At 56.9% G+C, this 20,451-nt stretch overlaps 1 protein-coding gene across 4 annotated transcripts; it reads left to right on the top strand.

Moving 5' to 3' along the window:
• Positions 1–1,117: 1,117 nt before the first annotated feature.
• Positions 1,118–19,597, top strand: MLXIPL (MLX interacting protein like). 4 transcript variants are annotated; one of them, XM_036020807.1, is made up of 17 exons: positions 1,118–1,647; positions 5,897–6,003; positions 9,816–9,898; positions 10,066–10,155; positions 10,447–10,491; positions 11,038–11,239; positions 11,361–11,441; positions 14,450–14,619; positions 15,865–16,393; positions 16,646–16,713; positions 16,791–16,938; positions 17,092–17,204; positions 17,297–17,416; positions 17,581–17,708; positions 17,786–17,909; positions 18,497–18,626; positions 18,861–19,597. In XM_036020807.1, exons 1-17 carry the CDS (start codon positions 1,349–1,351, stop codon positions 18,977–18,979), a joined length of 2,556 nt encoding a protein of 851 aa, XP_035876700.1. In that variant the 5' UTR covers positions 1,118–1,348; the 3' UTR covers positions 18,980–19,597. The 4 variants fall into 4 exon arrangements, with proteins under 4 accessions (XP_035876700.1, XP_028384589.1, XP_035876701.1 ...); XM_028528788.2 differs by having other exon boundaries at positions 1,119–1,647; positions 16,788–16,938; XM_036020809.1 differs by having other exon boundaries at positions 1,568–1,647; positions 5,880–6,003; positions 16,788–16,938.
• The last annotated feature ends 854 nt before the right edge of the window (positions 19,598–20,451 follow it).

The raw sequence follows: 20,451 nt of genomic DNA, 5'->3' as shown, positions 1-20,451 counted from the left end.
GGATCTGACAGGGATGGGCAGGGAGAGTGCACCCTCTACAGGGGACAACAAGCAACGAGTGGAGGAGAGCAGATGGGGCTCCTGGGAATGTGAGGTGATTGTTTGTCAGGGACAGAGGGTACCCAACAAAAGGACATAGGTGGGTGGAAGAGCCAGTTGGCGAGCAGCCTTGGGTAACAATTTCAGCCAGGCCAGGGACCCCCGGGGCACTGCCATTTAATTGTGGGAGCTGTGTGACCCTACCATGGAAGAAAGCACTGTGTGGGAACCTTTCCCAAGCCTTCAGCCCCCAACTGACTATCTTATTTATGTGACCACATGTAGGCCACATGCTCAGCAAAGCCAAGGAGGGTGAGCATTTGCCTCCAGCCCTCCTGGCCCCCACCAGGGATGGCCCTAGGCAGGAAGTCTGGAAATCTTTTGGACCAGGCTTTGTTGCTCTGCCTCTGCAGATACTTGGGCATTTCCCCACTCCTGTGGACTCCAGTGCCCCAGTGAAGTAGAGCAAGAACCCCACCTCTGAGGATTGTGAAAGGTGCCATTGAGGTGGCAGGTGTGAATGCCTCTTACCAAACAGCCTGGTTTGTGTCCTCAGGATGAGAAGAGGGACTTCAGAAACAGGGCTGTAAGGCAGACCTCAGGGTGGGTGAAAAGAGGGGCCATGAGCAGATGGCCTGCCTGGGGGATATCCAGGGCGAGGTGAGCAAGGTTCCACCTTGGGAGCCGTCATCCATCACCACTGGTACTGGCTCTGCTTGGCTTCAAAGTATTCACATTCAAAAAACCCTCTGAGGCTCTGTGCAGTGTAGTGATGACTATAACCGCAACTGGGGGTCCTGAGACCCTCCAGTGGGCCAGGCCACACTAGACTTCTGAGAGGTGCTTCCAGCTGTGTGGATGACTGCGAGGGGTGAATGGGAGGCAGGAGATCAGAGAGGGCAGGAGGGTAACTGTTAGGTGAGGGGCTTCATGGGAAGCGCTTCTGAAAGCGGGAACCCCAGGCACTAACGTGCTTTCAAGCTCAGGTGTGCATGACTTAAAATCGAATCCTGAGACATCTTTTCGGCAAAGTAGGGGCGATTCCACCAAAGTCCAAGTGGTCACAGCAGAAGGGACGGCGTTTGGTAACACAGGGACTTAATCCTCTACAGGGATCCACAGGGCTCCCACGTGATGTTTTATGTTAATTTAAGCCCCGCCCCCGCCTGCTCCCTCGCGGGGAGTACCCGCGGCCCCGCCTCCTCCAGCAACCTACCGGGACCGAGGGGAGGGACGACGCTAATGTGGTCTGTCGGGCCACAGTAGCGGCCCTGCGGCTCCACCAAGCCTAGGCGAGAGGGCAGCAGCGATGGCCACGACCGGGACGCTGGCAGGTCTGGCCGCGGGTTTGCAGGGCCCACGGGTCGGTCCCAGCCCAGACTCGGACTCAGACACAGACTCGGAGGACCCGAGTACCCGCCGCAGCGCCGGCGGGCTGCATCGCTCACAGGTCATCCACAGCGGTCACTTCATGGTGTCGTCGCCGCACAGCGACAGGCTGACCCGGCGGCGGGACCAGAAGGGGCCCGTGGGGTTCGCCGACTTCGGGCCGCGCAGCATCGACCCCACACTTACTCGCCTCTTCGAGTGCATGAGCCTGGCCTACAGGTGAGGGCGGCTCCTGGGCCCGACGGCTTCGGCCCTCCATGGCGGGACCGCGCGCTGGGGCCCCGGACACCCCACCTGCCCCGAACCTTGGTCCCTGGCTGCTCTCCAAAACTATGGGCACATCCTGGATTCCCCCTCCTCCCGCCCCGAGAGTCCTCTGACCCTGGCCCAGCCTGCTGATCCCCAATGGTCCTGCTCACCTTCTGCTTCCCACACTCACGACCATCACTCTCCCCAGGGCGCAGACCGCCTGCCCTCCACCTTGACCTTCGTAGGCCCACCGGGGACCCCTCCCCATCCCCATTCTTCTGCCCACAAAGATGCCAAGGCATCCCTCGCGCTCTCAGGACCCTAAACCATCCTGTCACACACACCCCTCGCCCCACCTGGGGGCCACTCTATCCGATCACCTGCAGCCTTCCACACCCTCCCCAGCAGCCCCAGCCCACGCTCACTCTATTGCTCACTCTGTTTCTGCACCCTCGCGGTATGCCTCTTGCCCAACCGTTATCCCGGTTATCCCGATTCGTTGCCAACCTTCGATTGAAACCCAGTCTCTCATCGTGCACCCCCGCCCCCCACCAATTGCCGGGACACCTGTTTTTGACCAGCCAGGTCGAGGGTGGCAGGAGGAGGATTCTTCAGGCGGACCCAGGGGGGCACGTCTTGCAGAGCTTCCCAGCCGTGGCCGGGCAGGGGGTGCTGCAGGCCGTGAGGGGCTGGTGCCCGGAAGGCCTGGGCTCGCATACGCCAGTCGCTGCGCGAGGCAGGGAGCCTAAGACCTCCTCGGACTCCAGCTTGGTGCACCGCATAGGGCTGCCACCTGGCTCCAGCTCCACGCCGACGTCCCGGGGGAGGGTGCGAACCTGGGTCCTGGCCCATTGCCCTGGAGCAAAGTTCCCCAGAGCTGAGGGGCCCGGATAAATTATCAACGGAAAACCGCAGGGTATGAAGGGGGATCGGCCGGCCTTGATCTTTTCTCTGCAAATATTCCTTTTCCTCCGCGGCACTCCTCCCCTTCAGAGAACTGTTGTCTACAGACCAGCAATTGCTGCCCGGGAGCCGGAACTGGGGTGGGGATTGTGGGGGGAGTGTTCCCCACCCCCAAAAGCGGCAGCCCAGCCACGACCCCATTGGCTGGAGGCATGTAACCTTGGCCCTCAAGCTCTGGCCCCGGGCCCAGGTCATGTTGCAACCTGACCGTCTGAGGCATCAGACCAATGTGGAAAGTTCAAATTCCCAGCCCCTCCACCCCCTGCCCCACCCCCATCACAGACCGCCGGAGCAGGGCATTTAAGGTCCTGGTACATTGAGAACCGGCACCGCACCTCCCCAGGCTCCCTCAGGAGCCCCCATTCCCCCACCCCACTCTCAATTTCAGCTTTTCACTACACACCTCTCTACCTGGGCTGGCTAATGCGCGCCCCCACCCCCACCCCAGACCATGGGTGTCCAAAAGGGAAGTTTCAGGGGAGGTGGCAAGGTAGGGGACAGAGCAGATTCCAAGAACTGCTCCCACTGAAAGGCTGAGGGGTAGTGGTGTTATCCCAGTCAGGGGCAGCTGGGATGGAGAGCGCTGTGCTTTCTCCCTAAACACCCAGAATATTCGCTCCCTCTGGCCTGCTCCAGGGATGGAGGTAGCTTAGTACTAGAGGAGTCTTTGGGTCCTTCCATTTGACAGAGAAAAAAACTGGGGCTCAGACTGGGACAGTGTTTCATCCCCTTTTAAAAAAAGACTTTATTTATTTATTTTCAGAGAAAGGGAGGGAGAAAGAAAGGGAGAGAAACATCAATGTGTGGTTGCCGCTCATGTGCCCCAAGCTGGGGACCTGCCCAGCAGCCCAGGCATGTGCCCTGACTGGGAATCAAACTGGCAACCCTTTGGTTTACAGGCCAGCGTTCAATCCACTGAGCCACACCAGCCAGGGCTCTGTTTTAGCCCTTAAGGCCCCTAATTATAGGGTTCCCTGGAGGGGAGAGGATTGTGGAAGCAATCTCTAGGGCGCCCCAAGAGAGCAAATGGATGGGATAGGACAGCAAGGCAGAGGTACTGGGCAATAGGGAGACAGCACCCTGACCCTTGTCTAGAGGTACTGGGAGGAACTGGCCAGCTTGACACAGAGGACAGCTTGGGGATGCCTGGCCAGCTTTCTGCATCAAAAGGGCAGTGTGGGCAGAGGAAGGACTACTCTTCTAGGAGGAACTGCATGTTCCATGGTTCTGTGGGTGGAAGCCCCAGGGAGGCAAGTTCTAGAAGTTCCAAGAACACACTTTTCACCGTCAGAGCTGGCCAGAGCTGGCCAGAGCTATAATCAGAGCTCTGGAAAGAATGGCCTCAGGGAAGTAGGGGAGTCAGAGGACCCTGTCAAGGAGACTCTAAGGGAATTGCTACAAGGTAGAGATGTGTGGGGGTAGGAGGAACTGAACTAGCAGTTCTGGGTTATCCCCCTCCCATCCCCAAGACTCTCAGATTTTCTACTGGTCAGGAACAGTCCTTGAACTCTGGCCTCAAGGCTTTTCGCTCCAAGGCTTTTTGCTCCTCTCCTTTCCTCCCAGCCAACAGGTCCAGCACCTTTCCTCCTGGGCTTAGATATTGTCACTGTCTCATCTCCCCTAGCCCTACCTGGCCATAAACACTATAACCTCAGGAAGAGGAAGGGCAGGCAAGGTGGGGGTGGGGCACTGGGTGATGAGAGTGGGTTGGAAGGTTGCTGGGATACAGGCAGGGGTGATAAACTCAGGAGGCTACCTCCCTCCCCATCAAGTGCTACAAAAGAAATTGGCCCAGGAGAGGTGAGAGTGCCCCTCCCCCACCAACTTCTCCAGACAGATGGTGTTTATCTAACTTAGGAGAGAGGGGGCCAGCCAGCAGGCCTGTGCACTTAAGCTATGTACCCTATTTGGGTAATGAAGCCTGGTGTGCCCGGGAGCCTGGAGACCAAAGAGGAGAGGGGACTCAGTGACCTGTGCACCCAATGGGGCTTTAGGAGTCAGAATACCACCCACCCACCTCTTACCTCCAGGATGAGGGAGAGGCCCCCGGAGACAGCAGGTGTAATGTTCTGCAAGACTAAGCCTTAAGGCCTCAGCCTTCTGTGTGAGTAAGGGTTGGCGAAGGTGGTCCAGAGGGGACTGGTATACAGTCCTGCCTGTTAAACCATGAGGAGGGAGGGACAAGCAGGGGTCTAAGACCCTGAACATCCTAACCTCCTAGGTCAGCTCCCTGGAGGAGGAAGACTTGGCCTGTGCCTAGCAGGACCCTGAGGGTCAAGCCCCTCTCTTTTTTTAAGATTTTATTTATTTATTTTTAGAGAGGGAAGGGAAGGAGATAGAGAGAGAAACATCAATGTGCGGTTGCTGGGGGTCATGGCCTGCAACCCAAGCACGTACCCTGATTGGGAATCAAACCTGCGACACTTTGGTTCGCAGCCCGCGCTCAATCCACTGAGCTATGCCAGCCAGGGAAGCCCCTCTCTTGTATAGAGAGCCCTTTCAGCTCATGGATTTGATTGACTGCTAGGGTCAGGGTCAGGGTGCTGTCTCCCTATTGCTCACCACTCCACCATCCTAGCTACCTTCCTTTGGGCCCTAATAGTATTGTCTTGGGCACACCCCTGAGAAGGGACACACCTTCCAGCTCAGTGTAGATTGCCATCCCAGGACTCTGGGCTTGGCAGACACCAGAAGGGCAATGAAAACGCAGTGACGGACTGCTTGGAGCTTACCTCGGGTGAAGAGGCCTCCTCTCCACCAGACAAAGCTTGCCCATCCCCTGGACCTGAGGAGGCCAGCAAGACTGGCAAAGAAAAAGCCCAAATGAGTCTCTGCCATGTGATCGTGGGCATGCCCCTTTCCCTTCCTCACCCTCAGTTTCCTTCAGTAAGAACTGTATCTTAGAACCCACCCTAGTTGCCTGTAAGGCCGCTGGGTGTTATTGTAATAAGGACTAAGCTAATGAATATCTCCCAGCCACTGCCTTAGTTCTGGTAGTAGATTAACAAGCACATCTCACCAAAGAACACAAGGGCCCCTAGTGGGGACCCGGCAGGGTGTTTTAAAGTCCAGACGGTCAGGGACGGGATTTCAGGCAGGTTAGAACGAGGAGCAAGATTTGAAAGGGTCCCTCAAATTGCCCACCACAGAGAGTGCCCAGTGCACGAGAAGGGTGTAGGGCCAGCCCCTGCAGAAACCCCCTTCAACCTTCCCCTTTCTCTGTCACCCCCCTGACCCAGCCCTCTCCCTCTGACAGTGGTAAGCTGGTGTCTCCCAAGTGGAAGAATTTCAAAGGTCTCAAGCTGCTCTGCCGAGACAAGATCCGCCTCAACAATGCCATCTGGAGGGCCTGGTATATCCAGTGTGAGTGGGCACTTGGGCGTGCCCAGCGGAAGGGCAGCAGTGGGGTGTGGGGTGGGGGGATGGAGGGTGGCTGCCCAGGAATCCCCAGCTAGCACCAACAGAGTGCTTTGGGGGAGACCAAGCCTCCAGCATCAGCACCCAGACGGCTTCTGACCCCCAGAAAGTCTTGGAGAATGTGTCTCTAAGAGTGCTGTCACTCCTGGGAGTCCTACGGTGGGCGGAGATTTGGTGGGCAGTTCAAGGCTCATTCTGCATCCCATTGGTGTTAGAAAGAGGTGTTAGACACTATCTGGGTGAATCCTGTCACTTTGCAAATGGGGAAACTGAGGACCCTGCGTGGGTCTCTTCCAGCCTTTCATTAAAGTACTTACTGAACCCCCACCAAGTGCCCCCAGTGGAATTTCGCAGGAGGGAGCCCGGAGAGGCCATGCGGTAGAGTGGAAGGGACTCCAGGCTCGGAGTACGCAGAGCTGGTTTCCCACCCTGTTTCTGCCCCTTGCTGGCTGTGCGATGGCAGGCAAGTTGTCTAACCTCTCTAAACCTATTTCCTCAACTATAGATGAGGCCAACAGTCCTACTTTTCAGGACTGATGTGGAAATAACGGGTATGAATAGGCTGGCGCAAAGTGCTCAGTGAATGACAGTTGAATCTGAGGTACCCTTGAGAAGGTCATGGTCATTGATTTGGGGATACAAGACCTCCCCACCTTACCCCCTGGCAAGGCAGCAGAGGCTGAGAGGCGTCAGACTAGTTGGCCCTGTGTAGGGACCTTGTCAAGCTCAGTTAGGTCCTGCCGTGGTCAAAGGCTATCCGGAAACAGATGGTCGGGGGACCACACACGGTGTTCTCTGCATTGGCCCCACTAGATTACACCTAGGCAGAGAGATGGAGTGTTTTTGGTTTCTATTCACTTATGTGTCTAGCACTTTCATAAATCATCTTACTTGAGGCTTCCTAGCAACCTTGGGAAATAGGTATTATTACCCTCATTTTATACATGAGCAAGTGAGACCCAGAAGGCAAGTGACTTGCTTAGGGTCACAGAGCATAAAAGGAGCAGAGCTGTGGCTGGAAAGTCCTGGGCTCTCCAACTCTGGACTCAGTGCTCCTTTCACTGAACCCTGCTGGCTGGTTCCTGGTCCTCACCTGGGAACTGCCCTGCCGGAGCAGGGAAGCTGGTGGGCTGGGGGAGTCAGTGTCAATGTCTGTCTCCTCCTCCCTACATAGCTGGTCGGGATGCAAACCCAGGGCGCTCACCCAAGACAGACCTCGGTCTCCAGCTATTGTGCAAGCTGCTGGAAGGACCCCAGGTTCTCAGTCAGGCAAAGATGGGTTTGAGTCAAATTCTAGTATGCCCTGGCTACGTGGATTTCTAGGCTCCCCTAGCCAAGGCTTCCTCATCGGTACATTGGGCACAATAATAGGTCCCACTGCTGAGGTGTACTGTGAGTTTTCAGTGTGATCCCATCTCCGCACCAGGCAGACACACACAAGGGCTCGCTGAGGGTGGGCCCTGGGGTCTGTCACTGCTATTCCGATAACAGCAAGAGCACGGGCAAGCAGAGAACAAATGTCGGCTCCTCCTCCCTGAGCACCCAAGGTTTGGATGCGAGCTTCAGAAAGGGGGCATGGGGGAGAAGAGAGAGAGGGGTGGTGACTGCTGGAGGGCCACCTGGCTCATCCCCACCTCACCCCCCACCTGCCACTCTTCTGCAGGCTCCTGGCCTCCAGAATCCCCTCTTTTCCCCCAGATCAGCTCAGTTTCCTCTGATTGCCCAAGCACTGTGCCCCTTTCATGGGCAGGCTCTCCGCCTGATACTAGCACTTGTCGTGTGTATTTTCCTCATTTTGACCCAGAGTCATCCGTGGATTCTCTCCCAGCATCTACCCCAGGGTAGGTGCGAGGGGCTACGTTGCTGCATGAATGGATGGATTTCTCATGGTTAAATAAAGCCTGCCCTTTTGTGGAGAGCACAGTGCCCCTGGGTGGGGGAAGGGCAAGTTGGCCAGGCCCCTGGGCAAACTTACTCTCTCCCTGTGCTCATTTCCTCATCTGGAAAGCCAGGCAGATGCTCTTTGAGACCCTTAACCCTGCAGGAGTCCACGCACCTAAGGGCCTATCCTTTTGTTTTCAGTCCAAGCTGGGCTCAGCAACCCTCCCCAGTCTCACAGGGATCATTTTGGAGAATGACGTGTAGGGCAGAACTTTGGAAATGATGTTGGAGTCCCAAGAAATGTCATGTTTGGGTAGTCCCGCTCCTCTGTGTCAGTTGTCCCAGAGGAAGTCTGCTGAGGGCTCAGCGGGATGGGCCCCCATGGGCACCCCTGAAGCCCTATTTGTCAAGACTGCCAGAAAAAGTCACTGCCCAGGGCTTTGAAGACCTGCTGTGTGCCAAGCTCTGTGCCTAGGCAGGGATTCTGGGCAACAGGGCACAATTCTCACTTTCACTCCCTGTGGGGAGGCATGCAGAAAAATGGTCAAGGCAGATGAAGATAGAGGCAGACGTGACCAGGGGGTTTCAGAGGAGGGAAGGCTTCTGGAAGAGAAGCTGCTCTGGGCTCTCTTGGCAGGTTGGCAGGTGAGCACGAGGCAGAAAAAAACAAGAGGGTGGGATGTGTGGGGGAGCTGTTGGCTTCAGGGTGGGTCGTATGGAGGAGACAGAAAGGCAGGAGAAGCATGGGACTAGTCGCGGAGGGATGGAAAGCCAGGCTTGGGGATGCAGGCTTTGTGGTGGAGGTTTAGGGAGCCCTGGAGGGATTCCAGCCTGAACTGTGCTGTAGGAAGAAATGACCTGGCTGCAGCGGGAAAGTAGGTGGGCTGGAGAGTGTGAGGCTGGGGTCAGAGAGGTCAAGGTGAGAAATGACCCCAGACTAGGAAATGACAGTGAGAATACAGAGGGGAGGGGACACTGGAAGAAAGGTCATACATCCTTGGGATTAAGATGGTTAGTCCGAGGATTAGACAGGAATCTGGGAATCAGTGGGAGTTTTAGTGCCTGGGAGGCAGAGCTAGCAGCCCAAAGGAGGTGCCAGCTGGGGAGGGAATTTCCCAAACACCCGAGAGTGGCAAGTTTTGGGACATCCTAGTGGAGAGTCCATAGGCAACTGGGAAGTGGGTCTGAAGCTGGAAAGGGGCAGAGTGAGAGGGGGTGGGGGATAGGCGTGGGGGCAGGTGCTGGGTGACAGGAGGCGAAGATGAGATTGGGAGGTGTACAGGTGGAGGTGGCAAGTGACAACCCTTCTGGAGTTTGGAAGGAAAGCCAAGGGGAGAGCAAAAGGGTTAGCTTGTTGGGTAGCATAGGGAAGGGGAAGGTTTGGGAGGTAAAGGAGAACCTGGAATGTGTATACAGGCACAAAGGAAAGAGCCTGGAGAGAGATCAGGATTAGAGACAGGGAAGGGAGTAGAGGAGGTGGAAAAAGCATTCAGATAGGTGGCCTGAAGTGGACAAGGCATGGTTCTCTGAGATCAGAATGGGCAGTGCCAAGAAGCCTGAGGCAGAGGACCAAGGGCTCCAGGCCGTTGGCCTGCCAGCCTAACCAGGATGTTCTTGGGGCTGCTCACTCCCTGTGGTCCTGATCCCATTCAGCAAGCATTGCTTTCACAACTATTAGACTGGGTTACTTTCACAGGGTTGCACAGAAGAGGAAGATTTGATAGCACTAGAGAAGTTGGGAAGACTTCCTGGAGGAGGTGGCACTTAATCTGAGCATTGAAGGCCAGGCAGAATTCCATAGGGTGACACAAGTTTCAGTTCCCTTGGGGTGAAAGAAGAGGGACCTAGGCACCCCTGACCTGGCCCCCTTCTTTCAGATGTGGAGAAGAGGAAGAGCCCTGTGTGTGGCTTCGTGACCCCCCTGCAGGGCCCTGAGGCTGATGAGCACCGGAAACCGGAGGTAGCTGAGACTCAGGGAACCACCGTCCACCTGCCTCCCCACCAAACCCGACCTCTCACTCCAGTCTCGTCCCGCACTGGGCCGGAGGGCCCGGCCCGGATCGGGACTGAGTGAGGGGTGATGTCAGTGCTACCCTTCGCACTGAGCCTCCTCCCCGCCTTCCGCAGGCTGTCGTCCTGGAAGGAAATTACTGGAAGCGGCGCATTGAGGTGGTGATGCGCGAGTACCACAAGTGGCGCATCTACTACAAGAAACGGGTCAGTGGGGGCCCCAGGGAACGCCCCAGACCATTCTCCCTGCCGGTGCTTGGCTACTGCTTCTCTTCGAAGACCCCTAGAGGAGCTCTTCCAACCTCCGACTCCGCCCTCCTTTAAGACCCGGGCTGACTGCGCCACCGTGTGGCTATTCGCGCAGTCCCTTCACTTCCCAGGGCGGAGGAGCTCCTTAAGGGAAGTGGGAGATCCTGTTGATTTGGGGGAGCTTGTGAGTAGGGGAGACCTTAGAGGAGGGGCAAAGAATCCAGTGTTCACGTTTCTGTGTTCCTGCAGCTCCGTAAGTCCAGCAAGGAAGGGGATCTCCTGGCCCCAAAGCAGGTGGGTGCTCCCTGGAGCCAGAAAATGGACAGCTTCCCTCTGCGGGCGAAGCAGTGGTGAAGGGGGCAGGATGTGAGGGCGGGGCACAAGGGGAGTGGGCATGGCCCCCATGCTCTGATTTATTAATTGAGCCCTTCTCCCCTTGGAGCAGTGGTGGGAAGACCCTAAGCCTTTTGCTTGACTGAGCAAGTGGTGGGGAGTCAAGGAGGAATAAAGGGTCCTAAAAACTAGGGCCCCTGGCAGGAAAAAGTATAGAAGGCAAGAGGAGTACCTGTATCTCCTCAGTACCCCTCCTGGTCTACCTCCTGTGGGTAGTTGTGAGAGGCCAACGGGGTGACCCTAGCCTTCCAGGCAGCAGACTGGGTCCACCAGAGAGCGGCGGGGAGGGACTGCAAAGGGAGGCCTTCTGGCAGGTTGCCACTTCATCCCCCAGGCAGGGGGTGATATGGAAGGGCCAGGGCAGTGGGCCACTCCTGTGCCCCCAGTCTGAGGAGAAGCAGGAGCAGCGGAACCCTCGGGCTGCTACTGCCGCCTCTGTCTCCCTAGACGGAGGGGGAGTGGCAGCCACCGGAGCGATGGTGTGAGCAGCTCTTCTCCAGCGTGGTGCCCGTGCTGCTGGGGGGACCGGCGGAGGAACCTGGCGGGCGGCAGCTGCTGGATCTCGGTTCCTTTTTGTCCGACATCTCCGACACGCTCTTCACCATGACCCAGCCCAGCTCCACGCCCCTGCAGCTGCCGCCCGAGGACGGTGAGGCCTGTGCCCAGGAAAGGAGGCCTGTGAGAATCAGGCAGCGAAGGGAGGGTGGCCCGGGACAGGGACACCCATTCCACATTCCTACTGCTCCTGACGTCACTGCTGCCCCCTCCAGCTTACGTTGGCAATGCTGACATGATCCAGCCGGAACTGACACCTCTGCAGCCCAGCCTGGATGACTTCATGGAGATCTCAGGTGGGGCAGGCCCCGCCCCTGGGGTGGACGGGCAGGGTCAGTGTGAGGAGAGCCCCATGTTGACCTCAGGCCAGCTCCGCGGAAGAGCGGATGGTCTGGGTGACTTCTGGGGGATTTCCCTGACGTCCCTTTGTCTGGCCTTGGGATGAAGTTGGTATGGCCTCCGGTGAGAGCAGGGCCAGGCCCAGTAGCTGGGCAGGGGATGGGGGACCAGAGTTATCGAAGCTTTAGACTCTGGGAGCTCCCAGGAAAGCAGCGGATGCTGGCACTCTCTAAGGGGGCAGAGGGACTGTGATTTGTTTGCGTTTATTTACTTATAGAATTCATTTTAAAACTTTATTAAATAACATTTCAAACATACAATGAGAGAGAGTTCAACGAACCCTCACGTACTGTACCCATGGTGATGTACCCATCACCAACTTCAATATTTATCAACTCTTGGCCAGTCTTATTCTATCTAGACACCACCCATTTCTCCTCTCCTATTTTATTTTTAAGAAAATCCCAGGAATTATATCTAGTAAAGCATTTTTAGTGTGTTTCCCTACCTCTCTCTCCTGACCGCAGGGCCATCAGGTCACAGGAGTAAGTCCTTCCAGAGATGCTCATGTCTGTGTAAAATGAGCACACGTGGACAAATGTCTATTGTGTTTTTTTTCTACAGTAGACATCCCCACGTTGCTTTATAGCTGTAGATCTTGAAGACTGCCCCTGATATTCACAGACTTAGGGGACTTCATAGCCATTCTAGGGATCAGGTAGACATCGAGGCTCAGCCAAGGCCGAGGGGCAGAAAAGGGTTCCTGGGATAAAGGCTTAGTTTCCGTGACCCATGCACTCCTTCCCCACAGGGTCCTGGCCCTGTCAGTCAAGAGGTGGAGGCCTATGGGGCGGGGACTAGGGAATGAGGAACCACCCCCACCCCTGCCTCAGCCCTGGACAGGGGTGGGGGCTGAGGGGGCAGAAGTGTTGATGGCAGTGCCCTGGGAGCAGACCAGCCTGGGAGGGCAGCGGCCCTGCCTGGGCACACAGAACCCTGCCACAGGTAGGAGCTCAACCACCCCCACTCGGGGATCTGGGCAAAACCTGGGGCTAGGAAGTGACTTCTCTCAGTCCAGGGTGACTGCTGGGGTGGGGGTCAAGTGTGGGCAACCTGTTGTAGGGGGTGGCATGCAGAAGAGATGGTTAGTGTGGCCCCTGTAGTGCTCTATGCACTTGGAGGGCAGGGAGCACTAGAGCTACTTGGGCTGCCTCTTTGATTCTCCCTAAGAGCTCCTCACTTGAAAGGAAACCCAGTAAGGGGGCTGGAGAGGGCAGGGTTCAGTGAGGGCTAAGGGGCTTGGTGAAGGGTGCTCAAAGAAGGGGAGGGAGCCTGGGTAAGAGAAGGGCTCCGGGAGAGGATGGCAGGTCGGTTGAGGGAACAGAGACTAGGAGAGACTCAGTGGGTGGCTGCAGCTAGAAAGTAGCGTCTCTCAAGACCGGGTGGAGACATGTCCACAGTCTCAGATAAGGGGACAGTGGTGACTCAGTGATGAGCTGGACTGGCTGCTCCATAAGGCCTGCCAAGCCCTGGGAGACAGCAATAGCAGTGCGCACGGAGCTGCTCTGTGGCCCTCGGCATCCTGGGACCAGACCCAGGATGAGGCTGTTTCCAGAGCCCAGGCTTCAGGGGGCCTCGTGAGGAGACCTATGGTCCCTAGGGGCTGGAGAATGAAGGCTCAGTAACTGCTCACCCTCTGCCACCCAGTCCCTTTGTTAAAAGGAGGCAGCAGGACAGCAAGAAGATCCCTTGTGACTGTGTGGCTGAGAAAACACACACAGGCGTGGGCACAGGGCAGGTATGCACTCGCCCAGCAGTTCACATCAGGGCAGGTGAACACAGACCTAGAGCCACAGACAGTGGGACAGACAGTGGGACAGACAGGGAGACAGACAGACGGATGCTGCTAGAGACCACACACTGACAGGCAGAGTTGGCTGCCCAGTGACATGTGAGCCTCAGAGTCACATAAGATGCACACGTAGGTATGATCCCCGTCAGGCTCAAGGTTTGGTGTGGTCTTTTCTGTCCCACTCCTGGGTCTCCTTCAAGGGGGCCCTCCAGGGAGAGGCCTCACCAGCTCCATTGGCTGGGGGTCTGGGGCCCATCAAGGCTCATTGGTTTGGGTCTGACCAGACTAGGAGGCCTTGGGAGCTGGTACAGACTGAAGGCTGGTCAGGGTCAGAGAAAGGTGCCCGGAAGGGAGCGGGCGGGTGGGTGGCGCCCAGGCCCGGGATGTGGTCAGGCCACGGGCAGCTGCTTCCCAAAACCAGAATAGCCCGGGGTTTACACAATCTGCACCTCAAACAAGCTGGCTGCCTCCTCCCCACCAACTCTTCCCAGCTTTCCAGAACCCCCTCGCTCCAGCCTCACTCTGAGCCCATCCTCTGACCCCTGCTATGATCCCCTTAGCCCCTTCACCCCACTCCTGGATTCTACCACTGAGGCCCCGCTTGTTGGGCTTCCTGCAAACCACCTTGTCCCGCAGACGCACTGACCGCCTGACCCCTCTCACCCCTAACTCACCTCCTGAACTCTTGTCACCCTGGGGCTCCTCCCTTGGACCTCACCCCTTTCCCTCCCTGGCGTACTCTATTACCCTCCCCCACTTCTAGGTCCCCAGCAGGGCTGGTGACAGCAGTAGACAAGGGGAGGGCCCAGGCCTGGGGATGGGAATGGGGGACCTCGTGAGCCAAGTGTGGGGCTCAGTGGTGGGCTACTTCTAGAGTCCTACCCACACCCCTACACAGTCCCCTGCTGTCTCCCACCCAGGCCCATCCCACCCGAGCCCATGTCGCTGCTTCCCCTGAGTGAGACAGAAACTCTCCCAGTTTCACAATCTCCTGTGGAAGCCCCCCCCTCCCCAACCCAGCCTGGGGACAGGGCACGAGGCCCGCTCTCCTCCCACAGCTTCCAGCCATGGCCTTCGCCCTAACTGCTGCCACTCTGTATGTCTGAATTACAGATTTCTTCACCAGCTACCGCCCCCCACAGACAGCCACGCCTTCAAACTTCCTGGAGCCCCCCAGCTTCAGTCCCACGGCTGACTCCATTTTCAACAGTGGGATCCTGGGCTCAGAGGTGCTCCCTGCCTCCTCGGGCATGACCCACCTCTCAGAGCATCACCACCTGCAGGTGAACTGCCCCCACCCCACCCACCTCACCTGTCCATGTCCAGGAGGTATTCTGGGTACCCAGTCCTGTGCTTGCTTGGTCCACCGAGTGAGACCGGAGGGGGAGAAAGACCCCTGAAGGGTGAGAGTCATCTGGGGAGGAAAGACCCTCATGAAGCAGAACTCACAAGATGGCTACGGGGGAGTTAGGCTGAGGGCAGGAAGAACAGGGAGCAGCACTGCCAAGGACTGGGCTGCTTGTGGAATGCTTCCTGGAGGAGGGGGAGTTCTGGGCTTTAGTGTACAGGTCGGGTTTGGACCAAAGGGACCAGTAGAGAGCCAGTCAGGTGAGAGAAGCTCAGAGGAGTGCATGGAGCCAGCAAACTGAGCATGTGTGTTTAGAAAACACCGAATCTACCATTTTGGCTCAAGAACGCCCAGACCCAATTCGGATGTTGTCTCCCTGCTGCTGGGCTAGGTGCCTTTCCCTCCACCAGCAGACTTTTCAGGCACTATTGCAGTTATTGTTGAGGGGTATCTCTGCTGGACCAGAAAGTGAGCTCCTTGCTGGAAGGGCTATGTTTTGCTCACCACTGCATCTTCCATACTTAGCGCTGTTCAAACACACCAACAGCACTGGGTAAATGATTGCCCCATGACTGAGCAAGTGAATGAATGAATGAGTGGATGGATACATGGGTATGCTGGTGGATGGACAGATGAGTTGTAGATTGGGCTAGATGCTTAAATGAGTTGATGTTTATACAAGTGGGTGAATGCCTGGCTGGCTGGATGAAGGGGCTGATGAATGAATTCATAGATGAATGAGTAGTTTGGTGGATCAACAAATGGGCTAGTGGGTGGATAAGCAGCTGGTGAATGTATGGTGGATAAATGAAGGAAGTACAGATAACTGGATGGGTTGGTGAATGGGTTAGTACTTGGTGGACTGGTAGAAAGATGGATGAGCTAGCTCACAGGGGAGAGAATAAACAGATATGTGGATGGATGGATGGATGGATGAATTCCTTGGTGAATAAAAGAGTGTGCAGGAAGATTAATACTCTTTCTCACGCCTGATTTGTGCATCAGTGTGCTCCACTGTCTCCCCTTATTAGATTATAATTTCCCTGGTGTGTGTACTGAAGGGCAGGGACCGTTTCTCTTATCTCTCCCAGTGCCCAGTCTAGAGCTCAGCCAGGGCAGGGGGCTGCCTGGGTGGCTATAAAGGCTAGTTTTCTCCCCTGCTCTCTGTTCCCTCAACCAGGCTTGGAGCAGCTGCCCTGGCTCCCTGGACTCCAGTGCCTTCCTGAGCTCTGATTTCCTCCTTTCTGAAGACCCCAAGCCTAAGTTCCCACCCCACCCCCCACCCCCACCCCTCCTCCAGTACCCTGCCCCTGCTAAAGGGCCTGGCCTTGAGTCCTGTGCCCTCCCCCTCTTCCCCTCCATGGCTCTGCCCCCTGCTGTGCTGCAAGAAGAAACTCTCTTCCCTCCCAGATCCTCCTTCCCTACTGTTCCCCCTGTATCAGGAGTGCCCCCACTGCCTGCTCCCACAACCTTCCCTTCCACCCGACAGTCTGGCCCAGGCCCTGCCCCCGCCGCCTTTCCCATGGACCTTCTATCCCCCGAGTATCCAGAGTCCCCATTTGGGCCTCACTTCACAGTGCCCCAAGATGTGCAACCCAGAGGCAAGCCGCCCACCCCACCTCCTAGGGGGCGGAAGCCCAGCCCTCCTACCTTGGCCCCTGGCACTGCCGGGGGCAACAGCTCCTGCCTCACACAGCTGCTCACAGCAGGTGAGCTAAGAGGGGCCGGGCTGACAGAGGGAGAGATGGGAAGCAAATGCGGAAGTGGGAAGCCTATGGGTGCAGAGGGTAAAGGTTAAGGGGCAGGCTCAGCTGGGGGGCAGGGTGGTGAGGAATTTAGGAATTCCTAAATTCCTCACCACCTCGGGTCCTGAACCCGGAACGGGATGTGGGCTACTAGGAGTGGAGAGATGGGATCTTGGGAGATGACCCCAGAGGCCCTCACAGTCTGCCTGTGCACAGCCAAGCCTGAGCAAGCCCTGAAGCCACCTCTTGTATCCAGCGCCCTCCTGCGGCCCCCAGAATCCCCGGTAAGATGGCGTGCAATGGGAGTGGGGGGTAGCCTCAGAGCTTCACCCCAACTCTCCACCCTTCTCCACCCCAGCAGGAGACGGTCCCTGAATTCCCCTGCACCTTCTTTCCCCTGACTCCGGCCCCCACACCACCCCGGCCACCTCTGGGCCAAGCCACACTGGCCCCTCCCAGGCCCCTGGTTGTCCCCAAAGTAGAGCGGCTGTCACCCCCAGCACCCATCGGTAAAGAGGGGTTGCAGGGATTGGAGGACACTAGAGGTTGGAGGGAGGGGAAAGAAGAGGGGGGTTGATGTCTGGGGCCAGGACGAGAGGGACAGGTCAATGGGACCCTTTCCCCTATGTTGGTCTGTCTGTGGGTCTGTCTGTCTGCCACAGGTAGCGAGCGGCGAGTGTCTGGGGAGCTCGACCCCACCCTGGGCCCAGGGACTCCGAGGGTCCAAGTCTCTACTTCTCAATCCGTCCTGAGCAGGGGTCGTCCAGAAAACAAGGTGGCACTATCCCAGCACCCTGATATCTCTTTGCTACCCCTAAGCACTCCCACACTCCTTCCTAGGCTCACCCCACTTTCTACACCCCCAAGACTGAGAACCGGCGCATCACACACATCTCTGCGGAACAGAAGCGGCGCTTCAATATCAAGTTGGGGTTTGACACCCTGCATGGGCTGGTGAGCACGCTCAGCACCCAGCCCAGCCTCAAGGTGAGCCCCCAACCCAGGCTGGCACCCCCAAAGCCACAGGGCCCTTCATGGACCCTCTACCTAAGACTAAATCCCAGGACCTGCCAGATACCCAGTTGCCTCTTCCCACCCCTGAGTGTCTCAGCGGGTCCCAGCACCTGAGCCCACACTGGCAATGCCCACAGGTCAGCAAAGCCACAACCCTGCAGAAGACAGCTGAGTACATCACCATGCTGCAGCAGGAGCGGGCGGCCTTGCAGGAGGAGGCCCAGCAGCTACGGGACCAGATTGAGGAGCTCAACGCTGCCATTAAGTAGGCAGGGACCTGCAGGTGCTGGGGCAAGGGAGGCCTCTTGCCTGACTCAACCCCTGACCCTCCCATGTCCCCAGCCTGTGCCAGCAGCAGCTGCCGGCTACTGGAGTACCCATCACACACCAGCGTTTTGACCAGATGCGAGACATGTTTGATGATTATGTCCGGACCCGGACACTGCAAAACTGGAAGTTCTGGGTAGTATCCTCACTTGGCCAGCGGCAGGGTGAGTGCTGCAGCCAGACCGGCTTGTGCCTGGCTGCAGGCTCAGTTTCACAGGCCAGGCAGGGTTTCAGAGATGCTCTCAGGGGAAGGGACTCCAGTTCTACTCGCTCCTTCCAGGCCTCGGTATCTTGGCCAGAAGTGTTGCCAGTGATGGGCTGGACCCAGAAGGAAACTGAGGAAGGGGCCTCTGGGTAGGGGAACCATAGCCTCACCTACAGAAAGTCCCAGGGGCAGTTTGGGACCTAAACTGTAAGTGGCATGTGTGGGCTGGGCCCTGGGGAAGACATAGGATCACTCACCCCCTCACCTGGTCAAGCTCTGGACTGAGCCGGGGCAGGAAGCCCAGGGATGGGGGATGGCCCAGCTCAGAAGGGCGTGGAGGAGCTGGGGGAGGGGGCTGAGTGCCGCAGAATTGGAGGGAGGATGGCTGCAGTGGGGGTCCTTGGAGTTGAAGGTTTCACAGTCGCCAGGCCTTTTCCCTGGTTGGGCCAGATGCCAGGGTTACATGTGAGGTGGGTGAGGATACTGGCTGGTCGACAGTCCTGCTCCTTGACCTGGGCCAGTTCAGCATCCTCATCCGGCCTCTGTTTGAATCCTTCAATGGAATGGTGTCCACGGCAAGTTTGCAAAGCCTTCGTCAGACCTCATTGGCCTGGCTGGATCAACACTGCTCCCTGCCTGCTCTCCGGCCAAGTACGTGAGCCAGCTGCCTGCCCAGCGGGATGTCTAGGGCTCAGGGCAGAGGGTTGCATTCTGCTCAGACTCCAGGTTCAGCCTGCCTTCAAAATAGCCTCGGGTGTTGGCCATCCCACCATGCTCCAGGATACCTACAGTCATGCGAACTAGTATCTCTCCCTACCCCTTTGTCTTTAGCATCCAAGGGCAGGGCCCTGACCCCAAGAGGTATCTCTCTCTCTCTTTTCTTAGCTGTCCTGAACTCCCTCCGCCAGCTGAGCACATCTACCAGCATCCTGACGGACCCAGGCTGTATAGCTGAGCAAGCCACGCGGGCGGTTACAGAGGGCACCCCTGGCAAACCGCTATAGTGCTGACCAGACCCCGCCATTCACTCAACTGCCTTGGGACTATGTTCCTTGTGCATAGGTTCTCCCTCCTGCCCCAGGCCCTGGCTGTCCTGTTTCCTGAGAGTGAAGCAGGACCCTAGCCTCTGCCCTTCCTCCTGGAAGCCAGGAAGAACTGAGTTCCAGTCTCTGCTCTCCAGTAACTCACACTGTGACCTAGGGTACCCATGCTTCCTCTTTGCACCTCCATTTTCCAGTCTGCAAAAAGGGGGTGGGGAAGCTTCAGCCAGAAGATGATCCTAAGACCTCAGCAGCTGTGACACTTGGGGGCCTAAACTGGCAACTCAGGGAGCTTGAAGGAGGGAACAGGACAATCCTGTTTCCCTGTCACTCCTGCCTGCTCCCCAACAGGGAGGGCGCAGGGCTCTGTTTCTGAACAGAGTAACAAGAGAGGAGGTTCCATCTCTCTTCCTTCACTGGTAACCTGGGGGGCTGCAGGCCTGGGTAGAGGAAGCCAAGTTATGATCCCAGGAGGGCGCACAGCAGCGGGTGGCCAAACCAAAGCAGGCATCTTGTATGTGTGTATGGATGCATGTGTGCGGGTTTTGTAAAGAATTCTTGACCAATAAAAATTAAAACTGTCGGGGACTGTCAGCGTATCTTACTCTGGGATGGAGAGTCGCTTGGCAGTGGGTGGTGGGCTTGAAAGGACCTTAGCTTTTCCCCTGAGCTGGGAAGCCACTGGAGGGTTTTGACTAGAGGTGGGACAGGATCAGATGTTAACTTGTGAAGAGGATCCCTCTGGGTGCTGAGTTAAGAACGGGCCACTGTGGAGCAATGGTGGGAGCAGGGCAGCCAGATTTAGACTGTTGCTGTCATCCAGGCAAGCGATGACACACGTCCTGGAAATCCTCCCTCCGTGGCCAGGAGAGGGTTCAGAGAGGCTCACCACTTTCCGAGTTGGAAGAGGGCAGAGCTAGTGAACCAAGGAGCAAAAGTGCAGGGCCATTCGTCAGAACCACCCAGGAGAACGTGGTGCTGCAGGGGGTGGTGACGTCCCCACTGTGCAAAATGTGCAAGCAGACCGGGTGGCTGCTTGGTTGGGTTGTCTCAAAAGGAACTGATACTTCAGATGGAGTTGAGGTAAAATACTTTATTGATCCTTTCATTGATCCATTTACCAAATACTCCCTGAGTGCCAACTGTGAACCAGGAGATTGTCTTGGCTCTTGGGGTTCTGTTCACAGCTGCACCCCTCTCCTCGCAGAGCTGACCATTCAGGCCTGGCAAGTCTGAGGCCTCTCACATCTCAGAACTTCTGGAGGCATTTGCAGGATATAAACACAGTCTTCCGTGAGCTTTGCCCTTTCCTCATTCGTGTAGAATAATAACAGTAACTGCGCATCGATCCAGTGTTTACTACTGCCAGGCACTATTCTAAGTGCTTTGTGTATATTAACTCGTTTAATCCCTACAATACATACCTTTACAGGCCT

Source organism: Phyllostomus discolor, chromosome 3 (genome assembly GCF_004126475.2).
Source record: "Phyllostomus discolor isolate MPI-MPIP mPhyDis1 chromosome 3, mPhyDis1.pri.v3, whole genome shotgun sequence".
NCBI classification, from domain to species: Eukaryota; Metazoa; Chordata; class Mammalia; order Chiroptera; family Phyllostomidae; genus Phyllostomus; species Phyllostomus discolor.
The sequence above is the reverse complement of the archived record's forward strand: the minus strand, read 5'-3'. Positions and strand labels throughout refer to the sequence as shown.

Excerpts from the sequence above, each read along its gene's own strand:
- MLXIPL (XM_028528788.2), top strand. The coding sequence starts at position 1,349 with ATGGCCACGACCGGGACGCTGGCAGGTCTGGCCGCGGGTTTGCAGGGC. Across the intron at positions 11,240-11,360 it reads GCAGCTGCCGCCCGAGGACG|CTTACGTTGGCAATGCTGAC; the intron begins GTGAGGCCTGTG and ends TGCCCCCTCCAG. Across the intron at positions 17,417-17,580 it reads GCACCCAGCCCAGCCTCAAG|GTCAGCAAAGCCACAACCCT; the intron begins GTGAGCCCCCAA and ends CAATGCCCACAG.